The 18,676-nt window shown below is 43.6% G+C and overlaps 1 protein-coding gene across 1 annotated transcript; it reads right to left on the minus strand.

Moving 5' to 3' along the window:
- Positions 1–982: 982 nt before the first annotated feature.
- Positions 983–14,795, minus strand: LOC146573521 (uncharacterized). Its single transcript, XM_085275439.1, has 4 exons — positions 14,441–14,795; positions 7,015–7,695; positions 3,330–3,453; positions 983–1,008 (listed from the first exon to the last, which is right to left on the minus strand). Exons 1-4 carry the CDS (start codon positions 14,456–14,458, stop codon positions 983–985), a joined length of 849 nt encoding a protein of 282 aa, XP_085131565.1. The 5' UTR covers positions 14,459–14,795.
- Positions 14,796–18,676: the final 3,881 nt, after the last annotated feature.

An 18,676-nucleotide genomic window follows, 5' to 3' on the forward strand; every position in this document is an offset into this window, starting at 1 on the left:
ATCATCATACATGGAGCAGAGTAAATGTTTATGCACAGCATTCTTACAGTTGACATCCTTGCACAAAATAGCTTCTTTGGGCAAAGAAATGTTGTTCAGATGTATATCGGTATTACTATGATAAGCTAAGAAATCATCTTCACTACAAGCTGACCAGTCTAATTTTACACTGGTAGCAATATTGTTTCCAGTTGTTGCTGGCATTTGTTCCACATTCACAGTAAAACCAAAAGGTATATGATCTGACACAGTTACCTCATACCTGATAGTCATGTTTGCTAAAGCTGCATGTCCATCAGCTGTACAGATACAGTGGTCCAGCCATGATGTACTATGCCAGGCTTCACTTATGTATGTATAGCTATCTGCAGGCAGCAACACTTTGGTAGACAGGATAAGATTATTAACTTGACAGAAGTGAGTTAAGTGGTCAGCAAACTGAGAACTGCTGTCTGTGAGATCAGCATTAAAATCACCCAAAACATATATGCTGTAAGTATCATTGTCTTGAATAAATGCATTAATAAAAGCCAGCCTACTGAGGTATTCTTGCTCATTTTGACAAGATTCATAGGGAGTATAAATATTAAGAATGATAAAACTACTATTGTTCTGTGTATATTGTATACCAATACACCAGTCTACATCCAGTCTAATGAGCTTTATCACAGGGTCTATTTTTTTGTCCCAAAGCACAGCAACCCCTCCAGGTATTCTGCCTCTGACTATAGCTGTGCTGAGATCAGTTGTTGATTCCCCCACTCCCAAAAAACTTGCATTTAGACAGTTAAGTTTTCCCAGGTCCTGTTTGGACAACCATGTCTCCTGCAAGCATAAAATGTCACATTCTGCAAGCAGACTGTCCACAACAATCCGTCGAGCTTTGTCCCCTGCACTCTGTCCCAAACGTAGACCATGACAGTTGTAAGATAATATCCTAATAGACATCTTCATGTTGATACGTTGGTACCAGAAGGCGCAGTTATCTCCCCTGCTGGATCCACTGAGCTTGGAACCACCGTACCGAGCTTACGAGGTTCATAAAAACGCCGGACCAGAGCCCCTTCAGGCCAGAATTCAGGATTGTACATTTCACCCACATCATTACATTCAGCAGTAACCTTGAAAGAGCTGAACCTGCTACGTTTACTAGCAATTTTTTGACAGGTCACATCTCTTTTAAGTTTCTCTCTCAAATACAGAGCAAGAGTTTCTGCATCTACATCCAGGGCAAATATAGTGGCAAACACGCTCACCAATTTAGACCCTGTGGTATTTAGGCAGCAGAACAACTAAGAATAACAACTACAAATAATGTTTTTAGGTTTCTGTTGTACTGCAAGGTTCTGTACAGGAGAACCAAACCAAGAGCAAATATTACGTCTCATTTACACCTGAGCACGAAGAGCCATCAACATTTAGCAAATTGAATCATCTTTGTTTAGATGCAAGAAGAATCATATAGAAATGAAAAAGTAGAAATAGAAATCCAGAGCAAAGATATCCTCTAATTCAGCGTAGCACACGTGCAGCTGCTGCGATTCACGTAAGCATTCGGCTCGTCGCTGTTGCAGATTTTTCTCTCGCTGTTCTGGCTCACAGCGCTGCAAACACAAAAATAAATATCCCCAAAGGTGTGAAAGGGAGCTAATTAGTAAGAGTATTGTTACTCTCCGCAGGAGTAGTCCAGCAGTAGAAATCAGTCCAATAACAAGGTGTGTAACATCTAGCAGGGTGACAGAAAAACCCAGGGTAACTTCTAAGGACCTCAACGTCTCTCTCACATTGTGTTTTTTAAACATGCTTCCATTTGTCACTTCAGTCTTTACTCTGAAATACAGGAAGAGAAATCATGGCTGAAACAATTTCTCATGAAACCAGGGGTGTGGTCCAACAGTCAGTTTGGTGAGGAAGGTTCCTAACTGAGAGAAGTGACCCAGAAGTATCTGTGTAGCAGCCACAATGAATCCAGATCATGAGCTTTATTAACTGATCAAAGTCTCTTCTTTCATCTTCTGTATCATTCAGTTTGCATTGGTAATGCCCATTATTGTAATGCTTTTTTAAGACGAGCAAAACTTTATTTCACTTTGGGTTAGCTGGGATAAGTGATGGATGGAGGGAATTTTACTTCAGCCACAGAAATCCTAAACAGGAAGGAGGAGCAGAGTTACAGTGGATCACTATCCAGCAGGGAAACAAGGTTTATTTCAATTTCTTGGCCATGAGTGGGCAAATTAGGGAGACGACACCATCAGATCCCGAGCCCTCCATGTGTTAATCAAGAGACGGCTGCTGTGCTACATCCATAAATAATGAATAAATTAGGAGCTAAAGCTGAAAGGACAGTTTATTTGTACCATCTTCACGTGAACACATTCAAGAACATCACAGATGAAGAAACATTAAAAACTTCCACACTACATAAAGCAAGAAAAATAGTTCAGGTGGTTTCAGAAAAACAGAAACATCAAACATCTCCAAGACTCTCTTTGAAAGAACTAAAAACCTTTGTTCTCATGGTCCAATCATGAGTGAACTCCCCGATGAAGCCTTGTGTGCTAAAACATGTTTTAAAGGTTAAACATGAGTTTCCAAAACGTTTTGCTGGAGAACAATGAACTATTTGACTGAGTTTCAATCATTTACAGACGAGCAAAACCAGGACAGAGAAAAAAGGACAAAACTGACTCAGTAAAACACAGAAAAGAAGATCCCATGTAGATCTGTATTATGTAGAAGTTCAGCCCAGCAACCAGTTCAGTTCAACACAAGTTTAAATGATTCTATCTGAACTCTGTGGAGCCTGATCTCAAGCTTTTTGAGTCCGACACAGAAACCAGAGGATCTTTCTGTGTCTTCAGATTCACTGTGATCCAGTGATGGGAGTGATTTCAGCCCTGAGTGATCACGCTGATGTTTGCACAGAGCAGACAATGAGGTGAATGTTTGGGCACATTGGTAACAGTGAAACAGTTTATTAGTAACGTGGGATCGTTTGTGTGCAGAGTATGAACTGAGATTCCTGAAGCTCTTGTCACACTGGTCACAGCTGTAGTTTCCTTCCATGTGTCCACGTTCATGAATGTTACGATTACCTGACTGTGAGAAGCTTCTCTCACAGTGTCTGCACTTGTGTGGTTTCTCTCCTGTGTGGACTCCTTTGTGTGTTTTAAGCTGACCTGCAGTGGTGAAGGATGACCCACACTGATCACAGAGGTGCTTTTTAACCCCACTGTGAATCAGTTCATGTTGTTTTAAGTGATGTGATGTAGTGAAGCTTCTCCCACATTCTTTGCAGTATTTCAGTTTGTCTCCAGTGTGTCTACGTTGATGTAGTTTTAGGGTCTTTTGCCGACTGAAAGTTTTTCCACAGAGGTCACAATGAAAGTCTTTCCCACCACCACAGTGATGACAGGGTTGAGAACTGGATCCATCTGTGTCGCTCTGCTTCTAAACAAAGACACAAAGACAGTGTAAGTCAGTCCTTCAACATTTGTATCCTGAACGTCGCCTGAAATAAAGAGCATCTCTGCAGACGTCCAACTACATTTGACTGTTTCAGTTAACACACTCAGTTTACTGGGCTGCAATAACTACAATACTACCACCATAATACTACAGTAATACTAAAATCATAACTGAAAGGAAAATCTGAATAATCACTCAGAGCTGCTTTTCCATGCAGTAGAATTGCTAACATGCTAACACAGTTTAATGAGCAGAGTTGTTCCAAACATCCATCCATCCATCCATCTTCATCCGCTTTATCCGGAGCCGGGTCGCGGGGGCAGCAGCCTAAGCAAAGAGGCCCAGACCTCCCTCTCCCCAGCCACCTCCTCCAGCTTATCCGGGGGAACACCAAGGCGTTCCCAGGCCAGCCGAGAGATATAATCTCTCCAGCGTGTCCTGGGTCTGCCCCGGGGCCTCCTCCCGGTGGGACATGCCTGGAACACCACACCCAGGAGGCGCCCAGGGGGCATCCTTGTCAGATGCCCGAACCACCTCAGCTGGCTCCTTTCGATGTGGAGCAGTAGCTGCTCTACTCTGAGCCCCTCCCGGATGGCCGAACTTCTCACCCTATCTCTAAGGGAGAGGCCAGCCACCCTTCGGAGGAAGCTCATTTCTGCCGCTTGTATCCGCGATCTTGTTCTTTCGGTCACTACCCACAGCTCGTGGCCATAGGTGAGGGTAGGGACGTAGATCGACCGGTAAATTGAGAGCTTCGCTTTTACACTCAGCTCCCTCTTCACCACGACGGACCGGTGCAGCGTCCGCATTACTGCAGCCGCAGCCCCAATCCGTCTGTCGATCTCCGGCTCCCTTCTCCCATCACTCGCGAACAAGACCCCGAGATACTTGAACTCCTCCACTTGGGGCAGGAACTCATCCCCGACCCGGAGTGGGCACTCCACCCTTTTCCGGCTGAGAACCATGGCCTCAGATTTGGAGGTGCTGATCCTCATTCCCGCTGCTTCACACTCGGCTGCGAACCGTTCCAGTGCGAGCTGGAGGCCCTCACCCGATGGAGCCAACAGAACCACATCATCTGCAAAAATCAGAGATGAGATTCTGAGGCCACCAAAGCGAAAGCCCTCCGCCACTTGGCTGCGCCTAGAAATCCTGTCCATAAAAATTATGAACACAACCGGAGACAAAGGGCAGCCCTGGCGGAGCCCATCACCCACCGGGAACGAGTCCGACTTATTGCCGGCAATGCGAACCAAGCTCTTGCAACGGTTGTATAGGGATCGAATGGCCCGTAGCAATGGGCCAGACACCCCATACTCCCGCAACACCTCCCACAGGACACCCCGAGGGACACGGTCGAATGCCTTCTCCAAGTCCACAAAACACATGTAGACTGGTTGGGCAAACTCCCATGCACCCTCAAGTATCCTGGAGAGGATAAAGAGCTGGTCCAGTGTTCCGCGACCAGGACGAAAACCGCATTGTTCCTCCTGTATCCGAGGTTCGACTAGCGGACGAACTCTCCTTTCCAGCACCCTGGCATAGACTTTCCCAGGGAGGCTGAGGAGTGTGATCCCCCTGTAGTTGGAACACACCCTCCGGTCCCCCTTCTTAAAGATGGGGACCACCACCCCGGTCTGCCAGTCCACAGGTACTGCCCCTGATCTCCACGCAACATTGCAGAGGCGTGTCAACCAGGACAGCCCTACAACGTCCAGAGCCTTCAGGAACTCGGGGCGGACCTCATCAACACCAGGGGCTCTGCCACCAAGGAGTTGTTTAACTGCCTCAGTGACCTCGCCCCCGGAAATTGGCGGGTCATTCCCCTCATCCCCAGACTCTGCTTCCTCCTCGGAAGACGTGTCAGTGGGATTAAGGAGGTCCTCGAAGTATTCCTTCCACCGCCTGACAATTTTCTCAGTCGACGTCAGCAGCACTCCGCCAGCACTATACACAGTGCAGGTAGAGCACCGCTTTCCCCTCCTGAGACGCCTGACGGTTTGCCAGAATCTCTTCGAGGCAGTCCGAAAGTCTTTTTCCATGGCCTCTCCGAACTCCTCCCACACCCGAGTTTTTGCTTCAGCCACTGCCCGAGCCACATTCCGCTTGGCCTGTCGATACCTGTCGGCTGCCTCCGGAGTCCCACAGGCCAACCAAGCCCGATAGGACTCCTTCTTCAGCCTGGTGGCTCCCTTCACCTCTGGTGTCCACCATTTGGTTCGGGGATTACCACCGCGGCAGGCACCAACCACCTTGCGGCCGCAGCTCAATGCAGCAGCTTCGGCAATGGAGACGCTGAACATGGTCCATTCGGACTCAATGTCCCCAGTCTCCCTGGGAATGCTGTTGAAGCTCTGCCGGAGGTGTGCGTTGAAGATCTCGCGGACTGGGGCCTCTGCTAGACGTTCCCAGCACACCCTCACTACGCGTTTAGGTGCACCAGGTCTGTCCAGCGTCCTCCCCCGCCACCTGATCCAACTCACCACCAGGTGGTGATCAGTTGACAGCTCAGCCCCTCTCTTTACCCGAGTGTCCAGAACATATGGTCGCAGGTCTGCTGATACGATTACAAAATCGATCATCGACCTACGGCCTAGAGCGTCCTGGTGCCACGTGCACTTATGGACACTCTTATGTTTGAACAGGGTGTTCGTTATGGCCAAACTGTGATTAGCACAGAAGTCCAATAACAAAGCACCGCTCGGGTTCAGATCAGGGAGGCCGTTCCTCCCAATCACGCCCCTCCAGGTCTCGCTGTCGTTACCCACGTGAGCATTGAAGTCTCCCAGCAAGACAACAGAGTCTCCAGGTTGAGCACCCTCCAGCACCCCCCCCCCCCCCAGGGACTCTAAGAAGGCTGGGTACTCTGAACTGCCACTCGGCGCATAAGCGCAGATGACAGTCAGGACCCGTTCCCCGACCCTAAGGCGCAGGGAACAAACCCTCTCGTCCACCGGGAAAAACCCCAACGTACCGGCAGCAAGCCGAGGGGATATTAGAATACCCACCCCAGCCCGCCGCCTCTCACCAGGGGCAACTCCAGACTGAGACAGAGTCCAGCCCCTCTCCAGGAGACTGGTTCCAGAGCCCAAGCCATGTGTAGAGGTGAGCCCGACTATATCTAGCCGGTACCTCTCAACCTCACGCACTAACTCAGGCTCCTTCCCCACCAGAGAGGTGACATTCCATGTCCCTATTGCCAGTCTTGGCAGCCGGGGGTCAGTCCGCCAAGGCCTCCGCTCCTGGCCGCCACCCGGCACACAATGCACCCGACCCCTATGGCGCCTCCTGTGGGTGGTGGGCCTGCGGGAGGATGGGCCCATGTCTCCTCTTCGGGCTGTGCCCGGCCGGGCCCCATGGACTAAGGCCCGGCCACCAGACGCTCGCCCTCGGGCACCCTCCCCGGGCCTGGCTCCAGGGCGGGGCCCCGGTAACCCTATCCCGGGCAGGGTAAACTGTTCCCTCGGTGTCCTTTTCATAAGGGTCTTTTGTTTGTTCCAAACAGTCAGGCTAAAATGACAAGATAACAATATAAATACATACCTCACAGTAGCTGCACTTGTAGAGTCTCTTTCTGGTGTGGATCTGTTGGTGTTGTCTCAGGTCATGTGGAGATTTAAAAGTCTTCTCACACAGGTCACATCGATAAGGTCTCTCCTCAGTGTGGGTAAACATGTGTCGTTGTAAGTGTGCGTCTGTTGTAAACTGTTTGCTACACTGTTCACAGCAGTACACATCATGTCTGATGTGAATGCGTAGGTGTTTATTTCGGGGCCCTCTCTGGCTGAAAGTTTTTCCACAGATGTCACAGCTGTATGGCTTAATTCCAGAGTGGGTAACTAGATGACTCTGTAAGTGGCTACTGTGAGTAAAAGCTCTGCCACACTGATCACAGCTGTATGCCTTAATTCCAGAGTGGGTAACTAGATGACTCTGTAAGTGGCTACTGCGAGTAAAAGCTCTGCCACACTGATCACAGCTGTACGCTTTAACTCCACTGTGGATGAGTTGGTGTTTTCTTAGGGAAGGCTTGAAGGAAAAAGACTTTCCACACAAGTCACAGCTGAACGGTCTCTCTCCAGTGTGGATGACCTGATGCTGTTTTAGTGAAGCCCTCACAGTAAAACCCTTCCCACACTCGTCACAGGTGTGTTTTTTCTCTCCCTTTCTTCTGTGAGGTTTGTCGGCCTCCTGAGAGCGCTGACTTCTGGCTCCATGTTGGTCCTGCAGTGACAGAGATACAAACAGAGGCAGTGAGTGAAATGCAGTCGTGGAACAAACTCAACCTTCAAACTCCATTAACACTAGTTTTAAACCTGAAGGTGGAGCGTGGCACCAAACACCTTAAAGGTCTCTTATCCCCACCTGCTGGTAGTTCTAACACATTACATCCAACCTGCTGTTAAAGATAATTCATGACTGTTCAAACACTAAAATCATGCACACACACACACACACACACACACACACACACACACACACACACACAGTTAAGGTTCAAAAATTGAGGAAGGAGAGTACAAACCACCATGGTCCAGAAGCTCTTGGTCAAACAATGATTTTAATGACTACACACGTGTGGGAAGAACACTCTGTACGCAGACAGCAAGTGATCTCCGACTTAATCAAAGCATAAACAGATATTTTATACCGTCAGGGTTTGATTTACTGACGCCCCTTCATGCGTCACAGACAGGATATATACACATACGTCAATATCAAAACCACAACGACTTTTGACACAATTTAAAAGAACAATTGTCTTCTATCTTCATAACAGGTGCTTCCTGTCACTGCCGGATGCTCGCTTGTCATCTTGGCACCTCAGCAGCAGTTCTGCGACAAACTGCTCTTTTTGCAACCCCAAGCAAAACATGATTAAACTTTTACCTATAAATGATTCTCTCTAACTGAGTGTGTGTGTGACTGTGTGCTAACCACAATTGCACCGTTTCACCTCGCCGACTAGCTCCTGACCTCTAACCAGACAGAGAGACAGAAGCCACCCTCAGATATGTAATAACCGAACTGAAACTATGTATGTGTCATCTACTAAATAAATGTTTTAATCAAGAACCCCTACTAAAAGCTTAATACAAGAATATGAACATATAAAAGATATTAAAATGAACTGTTGTGTAAGCATGTATTGCAATTCCTTCTATGTTCTAGTTTTCCCTCAGCATGGATCATCTAGACACTCTCACTAGTGAAGCTTTAGACCATTAATGAACCTGAACATCAACGTCAGCGTCTCTATCACCTCAGACGCTTGAGAGACTTCCAACTGCCCTCCAAGGTGCTCAGGAACTTTTACTCGTGCACCATAGAGAGCATCCTGGCGGGAAACATCTTAACCTGGTTCGGGAACAGCACCATGCAGGACAGACGAGCTCTACAGAGGGTTGTGCGGTCAGCTGAGCGCACCATCCGCTCCGAGCTCCCTGACCTGCACTCAATCTACAGCAGGCGGTGCTGGACTAAGGCCAGGAAGATGGTGAAGGACCTCAGCCATCCCAACAACAGACTGTTCTCTCTGTTGAGGTCAGGAAAGCGATTCCGCTCCCTGAAGACCAACACAGAGAGACTGAGGAGGAGCTTCTTCCCGCAGGCGATACGGTCTCTCAATCACACCACCACACAGTACTGACCCACACATATGGTTCTTACACACACACTGGACTTTCTGGACTTTGGTTTTGCACAACACTGGTCACTATATTCTTCATTTCCAGTTAATACTTGTACAGCTGCTGTTATTGTGTATATATTTATTTATATTTAGATTCCTTCATACATTCTTATATAGTTCTATATTGTGTATTGTGTATTTTGTTGTACAGTTATTTTATTTTCAACTTTAATTTATATATTTATCTTTATCTTATTCTTCCCAGTTAAATTTACCCTTCATTCTAATTTGTGTTGTACAGTTATTTCATTTTTAACCTTAATTTATATTTTATTCCTTCCTAGTTAAATTTACCCTTTTTAATTTTTCATATTTATTTCCTATCTTATTCATAGCCTTTTCCTTTTTTGTTCTCTTTAGGTCACGAGCAGTTGTCCAAGCATTTCACTACATATCGTACTGTGTATGACTGTGTACGTGACAAATAAAATTTGAATTTAAAATTTGAATTTGAATTTGAACTCAAATAAGCACAGATATGCAATATGTATAAAATAGTTCTAACTGCACCTGGAATACAAAGTTAATTTAATACCTGTATGCATAAAACCTTAAAGCCTTCTTAAAGCTATCTGTTACATTGTTAAAGCAATGATCAATTTGAATAACCTAGTAATTCAAATGGCCTCGTCTGGCCTGCTGCTCAAAATAACCTAAGACTGGTTTCACTTCTGCAAACTCTCTGCAAGCCTGTTTCCTGTCAGCCTGTGACTTTTAGTCTTTTCTGAAAGACACACTGTTCAACCTCTGAATGCAATATAAACTACAGATTATATTATTAATGCAATGGTAATAATGATGATTATTTAACAATAGCAGTAAAATAATTTCCCTGCTCCACAACACACACACACACACACACACACATTATTTTATAATTTAGATTATTTTGTTGTTTCCTATTACATATTTCTATAATTTGTGTAGATTTATACAGAATTATTCAGTGATAATAAATCCTATGTTTGTTTATTCTAAAGGAACCCCGTTAGCTTCCACAACAGATGTTGCTCGTCTTCCGTCAAATACTCACACAAAATATTACACAATAAAGTCGATTCAAGATATCCACATAATTTCACTCTTACATCCACAGTGAGGTTTCACAATTGTTCAAATATAAGCAATCAATAATAATAATATCAATAACATTGAGGCACATTACACAAATTTCAAAAACAAATCATGTCTTACAATATTTACAACAACTAAAAGCTCTGTAAATCGGCTTTTAAGTGTTCATTGAAGTTTTGAATAATTCTCTAATTTTTTAAGGCAACTTATTCCACTTAAAAGTTGCTCTAAATGTAACAGTTTTACAAAACGTTACTTTTAACTCGAGCATTTACTAAATTGCAGTTTGTTGAAAACTGTGTAATATGATGATGTATTTCATCTGGATACTGCAGCTGAGCAGAATAAATGTGGTGTGTTTAACAGAATTGCTTTCTTTAGAACTACAAGTAAGCCATAGAATATTTTAGCCTGTACAGGAAGCCAAGAAAGGTTATTATGCATTTTATCAATATTAGTATAGTATGAACATCTTCACACTAATCTGGACGCCTTATTCTGGACTAACTGAAGTCTGTTAAGATCTGTCTCATTAGCTGCTGACCAAATGATTGAACAATACTCCAGATGAGACATTACTAGTGCATTAATGACATCTTTCATAATGAAGAAGTGATACACAAAGAGCATTTCATAGCCATAGCTATGCCTTGTCGGCAGAGTTATGTGACATTAGTGATGTTTGTACTTTCAGCGTTAACTTGGTTTTAAAGCCTTTAAAATATACGCCGTTCAATAGTCGACCTTAATCTGACAGAGACTCTGATGATTTATGGATAATTAAAGTCAGTCATATATCCACAAACACAACAAGCTGAAAGTCAGTGATGCTGCTCGGTTTGCAGTCCTGAACATCACGGCACAAGCAGGATTCACTGCACTGTTAATGTGAGCTGTGTTATATTGCTGCCTCTGTTCGGTGGTGTCGAGCCAAACGGACTTTAACGTGTGTTTGAACGAGCTGACGGTTCACTCGTTAAGCTGAAAGAAAGATGCTTTAATCACAGCAGTCACACATGTGTCCACTGCACCATCTGGAACTCTTCTTGTTTACACTCGTAATAACACAAACACTAAATCCTGCTTCTCTGTGCTGTTGTGTAGCAGTGTGTACACCTGAGACTGTCACCTGTCTGTCTGTCCTGCACTCTCTCTCTGTTTCTTTCTCTCTGATTGTGGAATAAAAGTATGAACATGTGTTTATAAGTTACACTTGTGTTTGAATCCTGCAGCTTATCACACATTTGATTTCCATGTGTGACGACTGCAAGTGTCCAGAGTGAGGACAGACTGAGGGACACACTGCTGCACATCATCTGTGAGGCTTTGCACCCCTGATGATCCACCAGGACAAACTCAGCAGTGTGTGAGGAAGAGGAGGAGGAAGAGCCAGCAGCAGCTGACAGATGGAGAGAATAGACAGACTGTTCCCTGTTTGTGAAGGACTGCTAGGAAAGTTTAACATAACTGTCTGTGCTGAATCAGTCTTATTAGGTAATGTTCAAATAATGTGATCATCCCAGTGTTTTCAGTGTGGGAGAAAGTACTCAGAGTACTCAGGGCCTTCAAGTTACACACTATGAAAGGCAGCAACAAGTTTAATGTTCAGAAACCTAAAGTATGTATCAGCAGCAGGATTAGGGATGGGTATCGAAAACCGGTTCTTGTTGAGAACCGGTTCCCACTGTTTCAATTCCTTGGAATCGTTTGCCATTTTTTCAAACGATTCCCTTATCGATTTCAGTCGCCCCGAATGACGTCACCACGTTGCGGAGCGTCATTTACCTGGCAGGAAACATGGCGCCTAAGCGGCTCAAATGCTCAAAAGTTTGATTATACTTGATGAGAACCGATGACAACAGGGCAACTTGCAAAGTAGATATTTCATTTAAGGGAGGAAACACTACGAATATGCAAAAGCATTTGCTCACAAAACACGCGATGACACGTGTTTTTAATACCGCTCCGGACTCATGACTCTCAACCCAGCAGCAGCGCTAACGTTTGCACGTCCTCTCCCGTTAATGCGGCAGGTAAATAATCAACTAACAGTGCATATTATGTTAGCGCGATCTGCCTTATTCCAAAACCTGCCATTACTGTACATGTAGGTGACCATGATGAGAGAGACAGACAGAGTCTGGCTGGCGCTCGCTGGCAGTTCTCGCTGCAGTCTACCGGTAGCGTCTCCTTTCAGGCCAGGATAGACTAATGTCACCGAGCAGTGTCTAAGTTTGTGGTCAAAGGCTTGCACCCATTTGCCACAGCAGATGCCCCGATTTTTGGTAAGTGAATGTGTTTAATTGTAGGCAGGGACATTACAGGATATTCTTGTGTAATTGCCACAGAACAATTTATATTATACTTTGTTATTGCTACAGAAGAATATTTATTTTATTATTTTACATTTACAATTTTTTTTCCTGGGGACCCTGTGACACCCCATTGAAGAGCCGTAGGCTGGATCTCTTAAGATCTCACTGCTGGGTTTGTAAGGCCATGTTACTCCTAAATTTCTATCTTCTTCAAAGAGAAGATATAAAACAAAGTTCTAAGCTAATCGACCTTAGTGTTCTCTTAAAAAAAAAAAAAAAAAAAAAAATCGATAAGAGAATCGCTAAAGAATTGAATCGTTAAACAGAATCGAAAATGGAATCGGAATCGTTAAAATCTTATCAATACCCATCCCTAAGCAGGATGGAGCTAAAAATAAATGTTGGTTTCAGTTCTATGAAGCTTTGAGTATTTTGGATCAGTAGCTGCTGTGTTTGTTGCATCATATTACTGTAACTGTTTATATGCTTTATATATTCTGAGCTAAGTTGATCTATAGTGTTACATCATATTCTATAAGGATGTTATGTGTTTGTATACTTTCTGCCCAGTTTGACCCATTTAGCAGACATCAGCCTGTTTAAGGCTCTGATGTCTATTCTGTGTGACTTACAGCAGTTATGACATGGTCTGATTTTCTCACCCAATAAAGGAATATTTCATATATCAGTCTACTCTTCATTCTATCAGACACAGTTATCACAGCTCCTACATTTGCTTTTTACACATATATGTAAGCACTGAGCCACATTTAGTACCAACATATTAAATGAACAATATTTGTCTCTTATATATGATACATCTATATAAACACTGTCACAGATACTTGTCTGTGAGTGAAGTGATTAATATAATAACTATAATATTGGCCATATTATATTTACATTACCACAGTGAGATGACTTTAGTCTCATGAACAACATCAGCTAATTGTTATTTACAGCTAATCTTAAACGACTGTTCAGCACAGAAATGAAGCCCAACAATCATGTTTCACAGTCCTGTGGTCTCAGCCTCAGATACTCATCAAATCACACAGAGCTCATGTAGAAACAAATGAACTAAATATGTTCTCCTTCATTTCTGTCAAACAAAGCTGTATGAAACGTTTCCAGCTGTTAGTATCATGGTTGCTAGGCAACCTGGGCAGCGCGACGGAGGATAGACGTCCCATTTCACGAGCCTACGAGCCTCGCACTTCGGCCTTAGCGGTCTTTGAGTACGCGGCCCTTGAGGACTTTAAAGCTGCTGAATCGGGATACAGCCATGATGATCTCCAGCCTCGTGCTCGCCAACATTCTCACCTGAGTTAAGAAGACGATCACTGAAATGGTCTCAGCAGGTCCTTTGATGACAGCAATGAAATGCAGTGGTAAGGCTTTTTGGGGATTAAGTTCGTTTTCATGGCAAAGAAGGACGATGCAGTTCATCTGATCACTCCTCATAACATTCTGGAGTGCAGGCAAAATGCTATTATAAAAACTTAAGCAGCAACTTCTCCAGGTTCCAATATTTATGCAATTCTCAAACCTTTTGGCCACGACTGTATAACCTCTTCTGAAGTTTAGTGGATATTATACATGGTTATGCTCAGGATGTGTCGGCCAGTTTCCACTGGAAACGCCTTTTGGTTAAACTGTCAGCGAGGAATTTGCATTTGCACTGTTACATTTTTATATAACTTTAATGCACATAAACAACAGCTGCTTGTTTCAGTGAAAATACATCGATGGGTTTTTAATAAAGTTGTGCAGCTGTAAAGTATTTTGTCTGGTGTCAATTCTATCGTCAGCTACATCGTTATGGCAAATGTTCAAATGTATATGGTGATAAATATCTTTGGTCATATGGTCCTGCTCTGTCTGTCACCTTCTGTGTTGAGCTCATTGTTTCCTCTGTAGTGGCTGAGCTGAGTCCAAGTAGCTGAAAATGTTCCTCTGCTGCTCCGTCAGACTCTCCTCCTCCTGCTGATCAGCTGGGACACAAAACAGCTCTTTGTTAGGCTCCACACTGCACTGAAGAGTCAAAGTGTCTCATATGTTCATCTGACAAGTAAAAGAACACATTTTTGTTTCCCGAGGTGGGCAACTTGTTGGAAACAAACACAAAAGGTTTGAGCACTGATACCTGCCATTGCTAGCATTGAAAGATGCAACGCCAGCAATGTGGATTGTCAAGACTCAAACCAATCATCAAGCAAAGACAACAGGGATCATTTGTTTCTGTTTATTTAGCATTCACAGCATTTGTAGTTGCCTTCTGTGCAGGGGAAGTCCACGCACACTGTGTGGTACCGCCATCCGCAGAAGGTGCATTCAACCTCTGTAAGAGAAACGAGGTTGTCTGAGACTGAAATGATATTCACTAAAGAAGTGGTGATTTGTAAAACTTCACATTTTGATCCGGGACGTACTCTGCATGAAAACAAGCGCTCACTCTTCCTGCTCAACAAATGACAAGGGCGGAGCCTTATACCACGTGATACAGAAGCTGTGCCGTGTGACAGGAGAAAATCCGTCCCGGTCAACCACCCAAACATCAATAACGGGAACCTTATACAGCGCTTCCCTATACACGTCGAACTCCCGCAGGCACAAAGACATTACGGAGGCTATCACTTATCACCTGACCAAAGATATGGCTCCATCAACACTGTGCAAAACGAGGGATTTAGGAAAACGATCAACACCCTAGACAAACGCTACACAGTGCCGTCCCGCAACTATTTTTCTATTGTTGCACTACCTGCTCTATACACGCAGCGTCGAGCAACGGTGGAGACGGAATTTCAAGCAGGACAACATTTTGCTGCAACAACAAAACGTGAGACATTTGTTGTTTTATGTTTATTTATTGTTATGAGAGAATCATGATCTCAATTCTAAGCCAAAAAATCGTGATTCTCATTTTATGCAAAATCGTGCAGCCCTAACATTAACACAAAACTATTGTTTCACCAGAGAAACGCACATGAAGAGAGAGAGAGAGACAATAACAGCTACCAAACAGTCGTCATAATTCGTCACACAATGAGAAAAGGACAAATCAACAAGTAACAATGACTAATTACTATTAAAATCTGTAACATAATGTATTGTTTGGAGTTTAGTCTGATTGGTTCAGGATGAGCTGCCATTATCCAATCACACGTCTGCTTACCTGCATCTTTTCTCTTTTTTCTAACCTGAGCACCTGATGGCTTTGAACTTTTGTTGTCCATCTTCCATTGGTTTGAATTTTGCGCTCCAGTACAAACACAAATCCCCCAACCCGAGGATCAGCACAATTAACCTAACAGACCTACACCTTAGTTCACAGATTCACTTTGTCTAAGGTTGATTTCTGGGATTTCACACAACCCAGGATTCAGATCGTGAATTCATGATGGGCTTGGATTTACATCATTATAAATGAAATGCGCTCTACTTGGAAGCAGCCGGCCCCGCCCCTTTTGACGGGTTGTGTGAGACTTTAAATCATCAAACTGTAAATTATAATTTAAATTGTTATTGATCCTTTACCCCGAGTCCTAAAGTGTAGATTTATTTTCTTACTCTTCTTATATATATTGTTTGTTTACTTGCACCGCTGTAACTGCAGCCTCGTCGTCTCGTCTCTCTATATGCTGGACTGTCTGTAGCGGAGATGACAATAAAGTTTACTTTGACTTCAGCAGCGCGCAGGCGCACCGAGGGCTCTCGCGCTCACGTTATAGAATTTAGAAAAAACATCGGTGCAGATTATAAGCCTGTATCATAATATCTGTTTGTTGTTTTTATTTTGTTTTGCGAGTTGGTTATTAGATGCCGCTCCAGCCAGCCAGAGACTCCCCGCCGCCCCGCCCTCTCCTCCCTGTGCCGCCAGCAGCAGGCGCACCTCGCAAACGGAGGGCGCCCTTACTCCCAGCAAATGGCTGATAGAAAACCGATCGGTGCCTACGAATTTCCCAATATGCGCTGGCATGACGTCGGGGAAGCATGGGTACGACCGATTCTTTTATTTTTTTCTTGCCCGTGATGCCCCCCCCCACCACGATGCATTCTATTGGTTTGCACACTTACACACACCCAGCTGTGGTTTCCTGTTTTGCTGGACTCTGGAGAGCCCCGCCTTTAACGCTCTTCTCTCACAGAGAGCAACAGAAAACTTGGAAAAACTCCAGATTGACTGAACTCAGTTCAAAGTTACCTTGACACCTTTAGATGTGAGACGTAGTGATGGTCCGCTTGAAGCTGACGCTCCGGTGCGTGTGTCAGAAAGATCAACGCGCTGCTTCAGAAGCACCGTGTCGAGGCTTGATTCGTTTGGCCAGAGTCACGTGATCAGTGACGTCTGAAGCTTCGTTTAGAACGTACCTTTTTTTAAATCGAACTTTATTGAAACACAATGAGTATACAACATACAAACAGATGAAGTTTACAAAAGAACAGAACATGAACATACAGAACCAGGAGTAAAAAAATTATGATATGAGTAGGCGAATAAAATCAACATATTGTAACGTGCAGTGGAGATGAAGCCAGCCGCGGAGGTGTGCAGGTGGATAGCGAATGAGCAACAGCTTCTGACTTTCCAAAAAGTACTCATTTATTTACAATATCAAAAATAAAAGTGCTACCTCTACCACACATTACTAAAGAGCACACTAGTCCGCGTACACACGGGAGCATCCATTACAGGAGGAGTGCGAATAATGAACAAAAAGGGGGTGACACCAGTCGTGAGACAGGAGGCGCTGCCATGTGGTGATACACTGCATTACAATAGCAACTGTTACAATATAAATATTGTTCTGAGAGGCTTTTTGTTGGTTGAGTCTGAAATTGATTGTATGTACAATTCATATCCTTATAAAAAGGCAGAAATATGGTGTTTTATTAATAAACTTACATTTATGGATATAAAATAGCTAAAAGTATTAACAAATATTTTATAAAAAACATTTATCATTCTTCCTGGGGAACTTAAAGAAAAAGAATAAAACATTTTCCATCGTAAAGAAAACTCCCTTAAAATATGGACAATAACAAAACTGCTAAATTCTTCCAGAATCTCTGTGTAGAGGAACCAAAAGAGATGTGCCACAGTTTCTGGATGATCCCCACAGAAAGTTCAATTAGTATTTATGTCTCTTTTAAATGTTACCATATAGTGACTGGCTGGGTCACATTTATGAAGAATTTTATATGAGATTTCCTTCACCTTGTTCACAATTAGATATTTATGGGATCATCCAGACTGTCTTCCAGGTGATATCTGGAACATGTCGGTTCCAGTAAGATATTCTATATATGGGAGAGACATGATATCTTCTTGGAATAAACTACGTATTCTCTTATTGCTGTTACCAAGTTCCTGTGAAAAGCAGATTTTTCCCACTGCTGACTCAGCTGGATCAGGGAGAGTGACTGAGGCAGATATTGAGCTGTCAGTGTTTTTATATAACATTAAAGTACCTGAGGGTATGGCACCAAGCACCATTGAGAATTCCCCAACACTGTTTGACAAGTTTGACGAGCATCTTGACTTTTGGTCTTTGGATATTAACAGTCCTGGATATGTGACTTCTTGTTTAACAGAAATGTAACAGAGAGCATTTGCAGTGCAGCCTTTAATTGCTAGTAATTCACATTTTTTTAGATTTCGACATAAAGCAGATGCCTCAGAGAAATCACTAATAACACTAAGGGCTGGACGGATTTGATTTGCATTCTTCAAGAAGAGTGTGGTGTCATCAGCTAGCTGGCTGATGATGAGCTCCTTATCAGCTGTGCTGATTCCATGTATAACAGGTCAAATCTCGGGGTGGAGTCTTAATCATTTTAATTGAGCTATTGCCATTCGTGTACAAGGTTTTGATAGCTTTACAGAAAAATGCCAAATTTTTCCAAAGAGTGGAAAATAAATTGATGTTCAATTGTATCAAAAGCCTTTTAAAAATCCAGGAAGAGAATGAAGCTATAGTCAGATACCAAATCAGAGTAATCAAGTAGATCTAAAACCAGTCTCATGTTCTTAGAAAGGTGTCTGTTTCTCATAAAGCCTGATTGTGTCTCATCGATAATTGTGTCCAAGAACTCTTTCATTCTGTTAGCAAGTACTAAA

This window comes from Mchenga conophoros, linkage group LG5, assembly GCF_057382185.1.
Source record: "Mchenga conophoros isolate Kocher_MC1m ecotype Shallow Benthic linkage group LG5, M_conophoros_male_GT1.1, whole genome shotgun sequence".
Classification (NCBI taxonomy): domain Eukaryota; kingdom Metazoa; phylum Chordata; class Actinopteri; order Cichliformes; family Cichlidae; genus Mchenga; species Mchenga conophoros.

Bases quoted from the DNA above. Each gene is read 5' to 3' on its own strand.
- LOC146573521 (XM_085275439.1), bottom strand. The intron at 3,454-7,014 runs GTATGTATTTAT...GTCTTTGTTTAG, and splicing joins ACAAGTGCAGCTACTGTGAG to AAGCAGAGCGACACAGATGG. The intron at 1,009-3,329 runs GTAGACACACTG...GGTGGTTCCAAG, and splicing joins GACCCTAAAACTACATCAAC to CTCAGTGGATCCAGCAGGGG.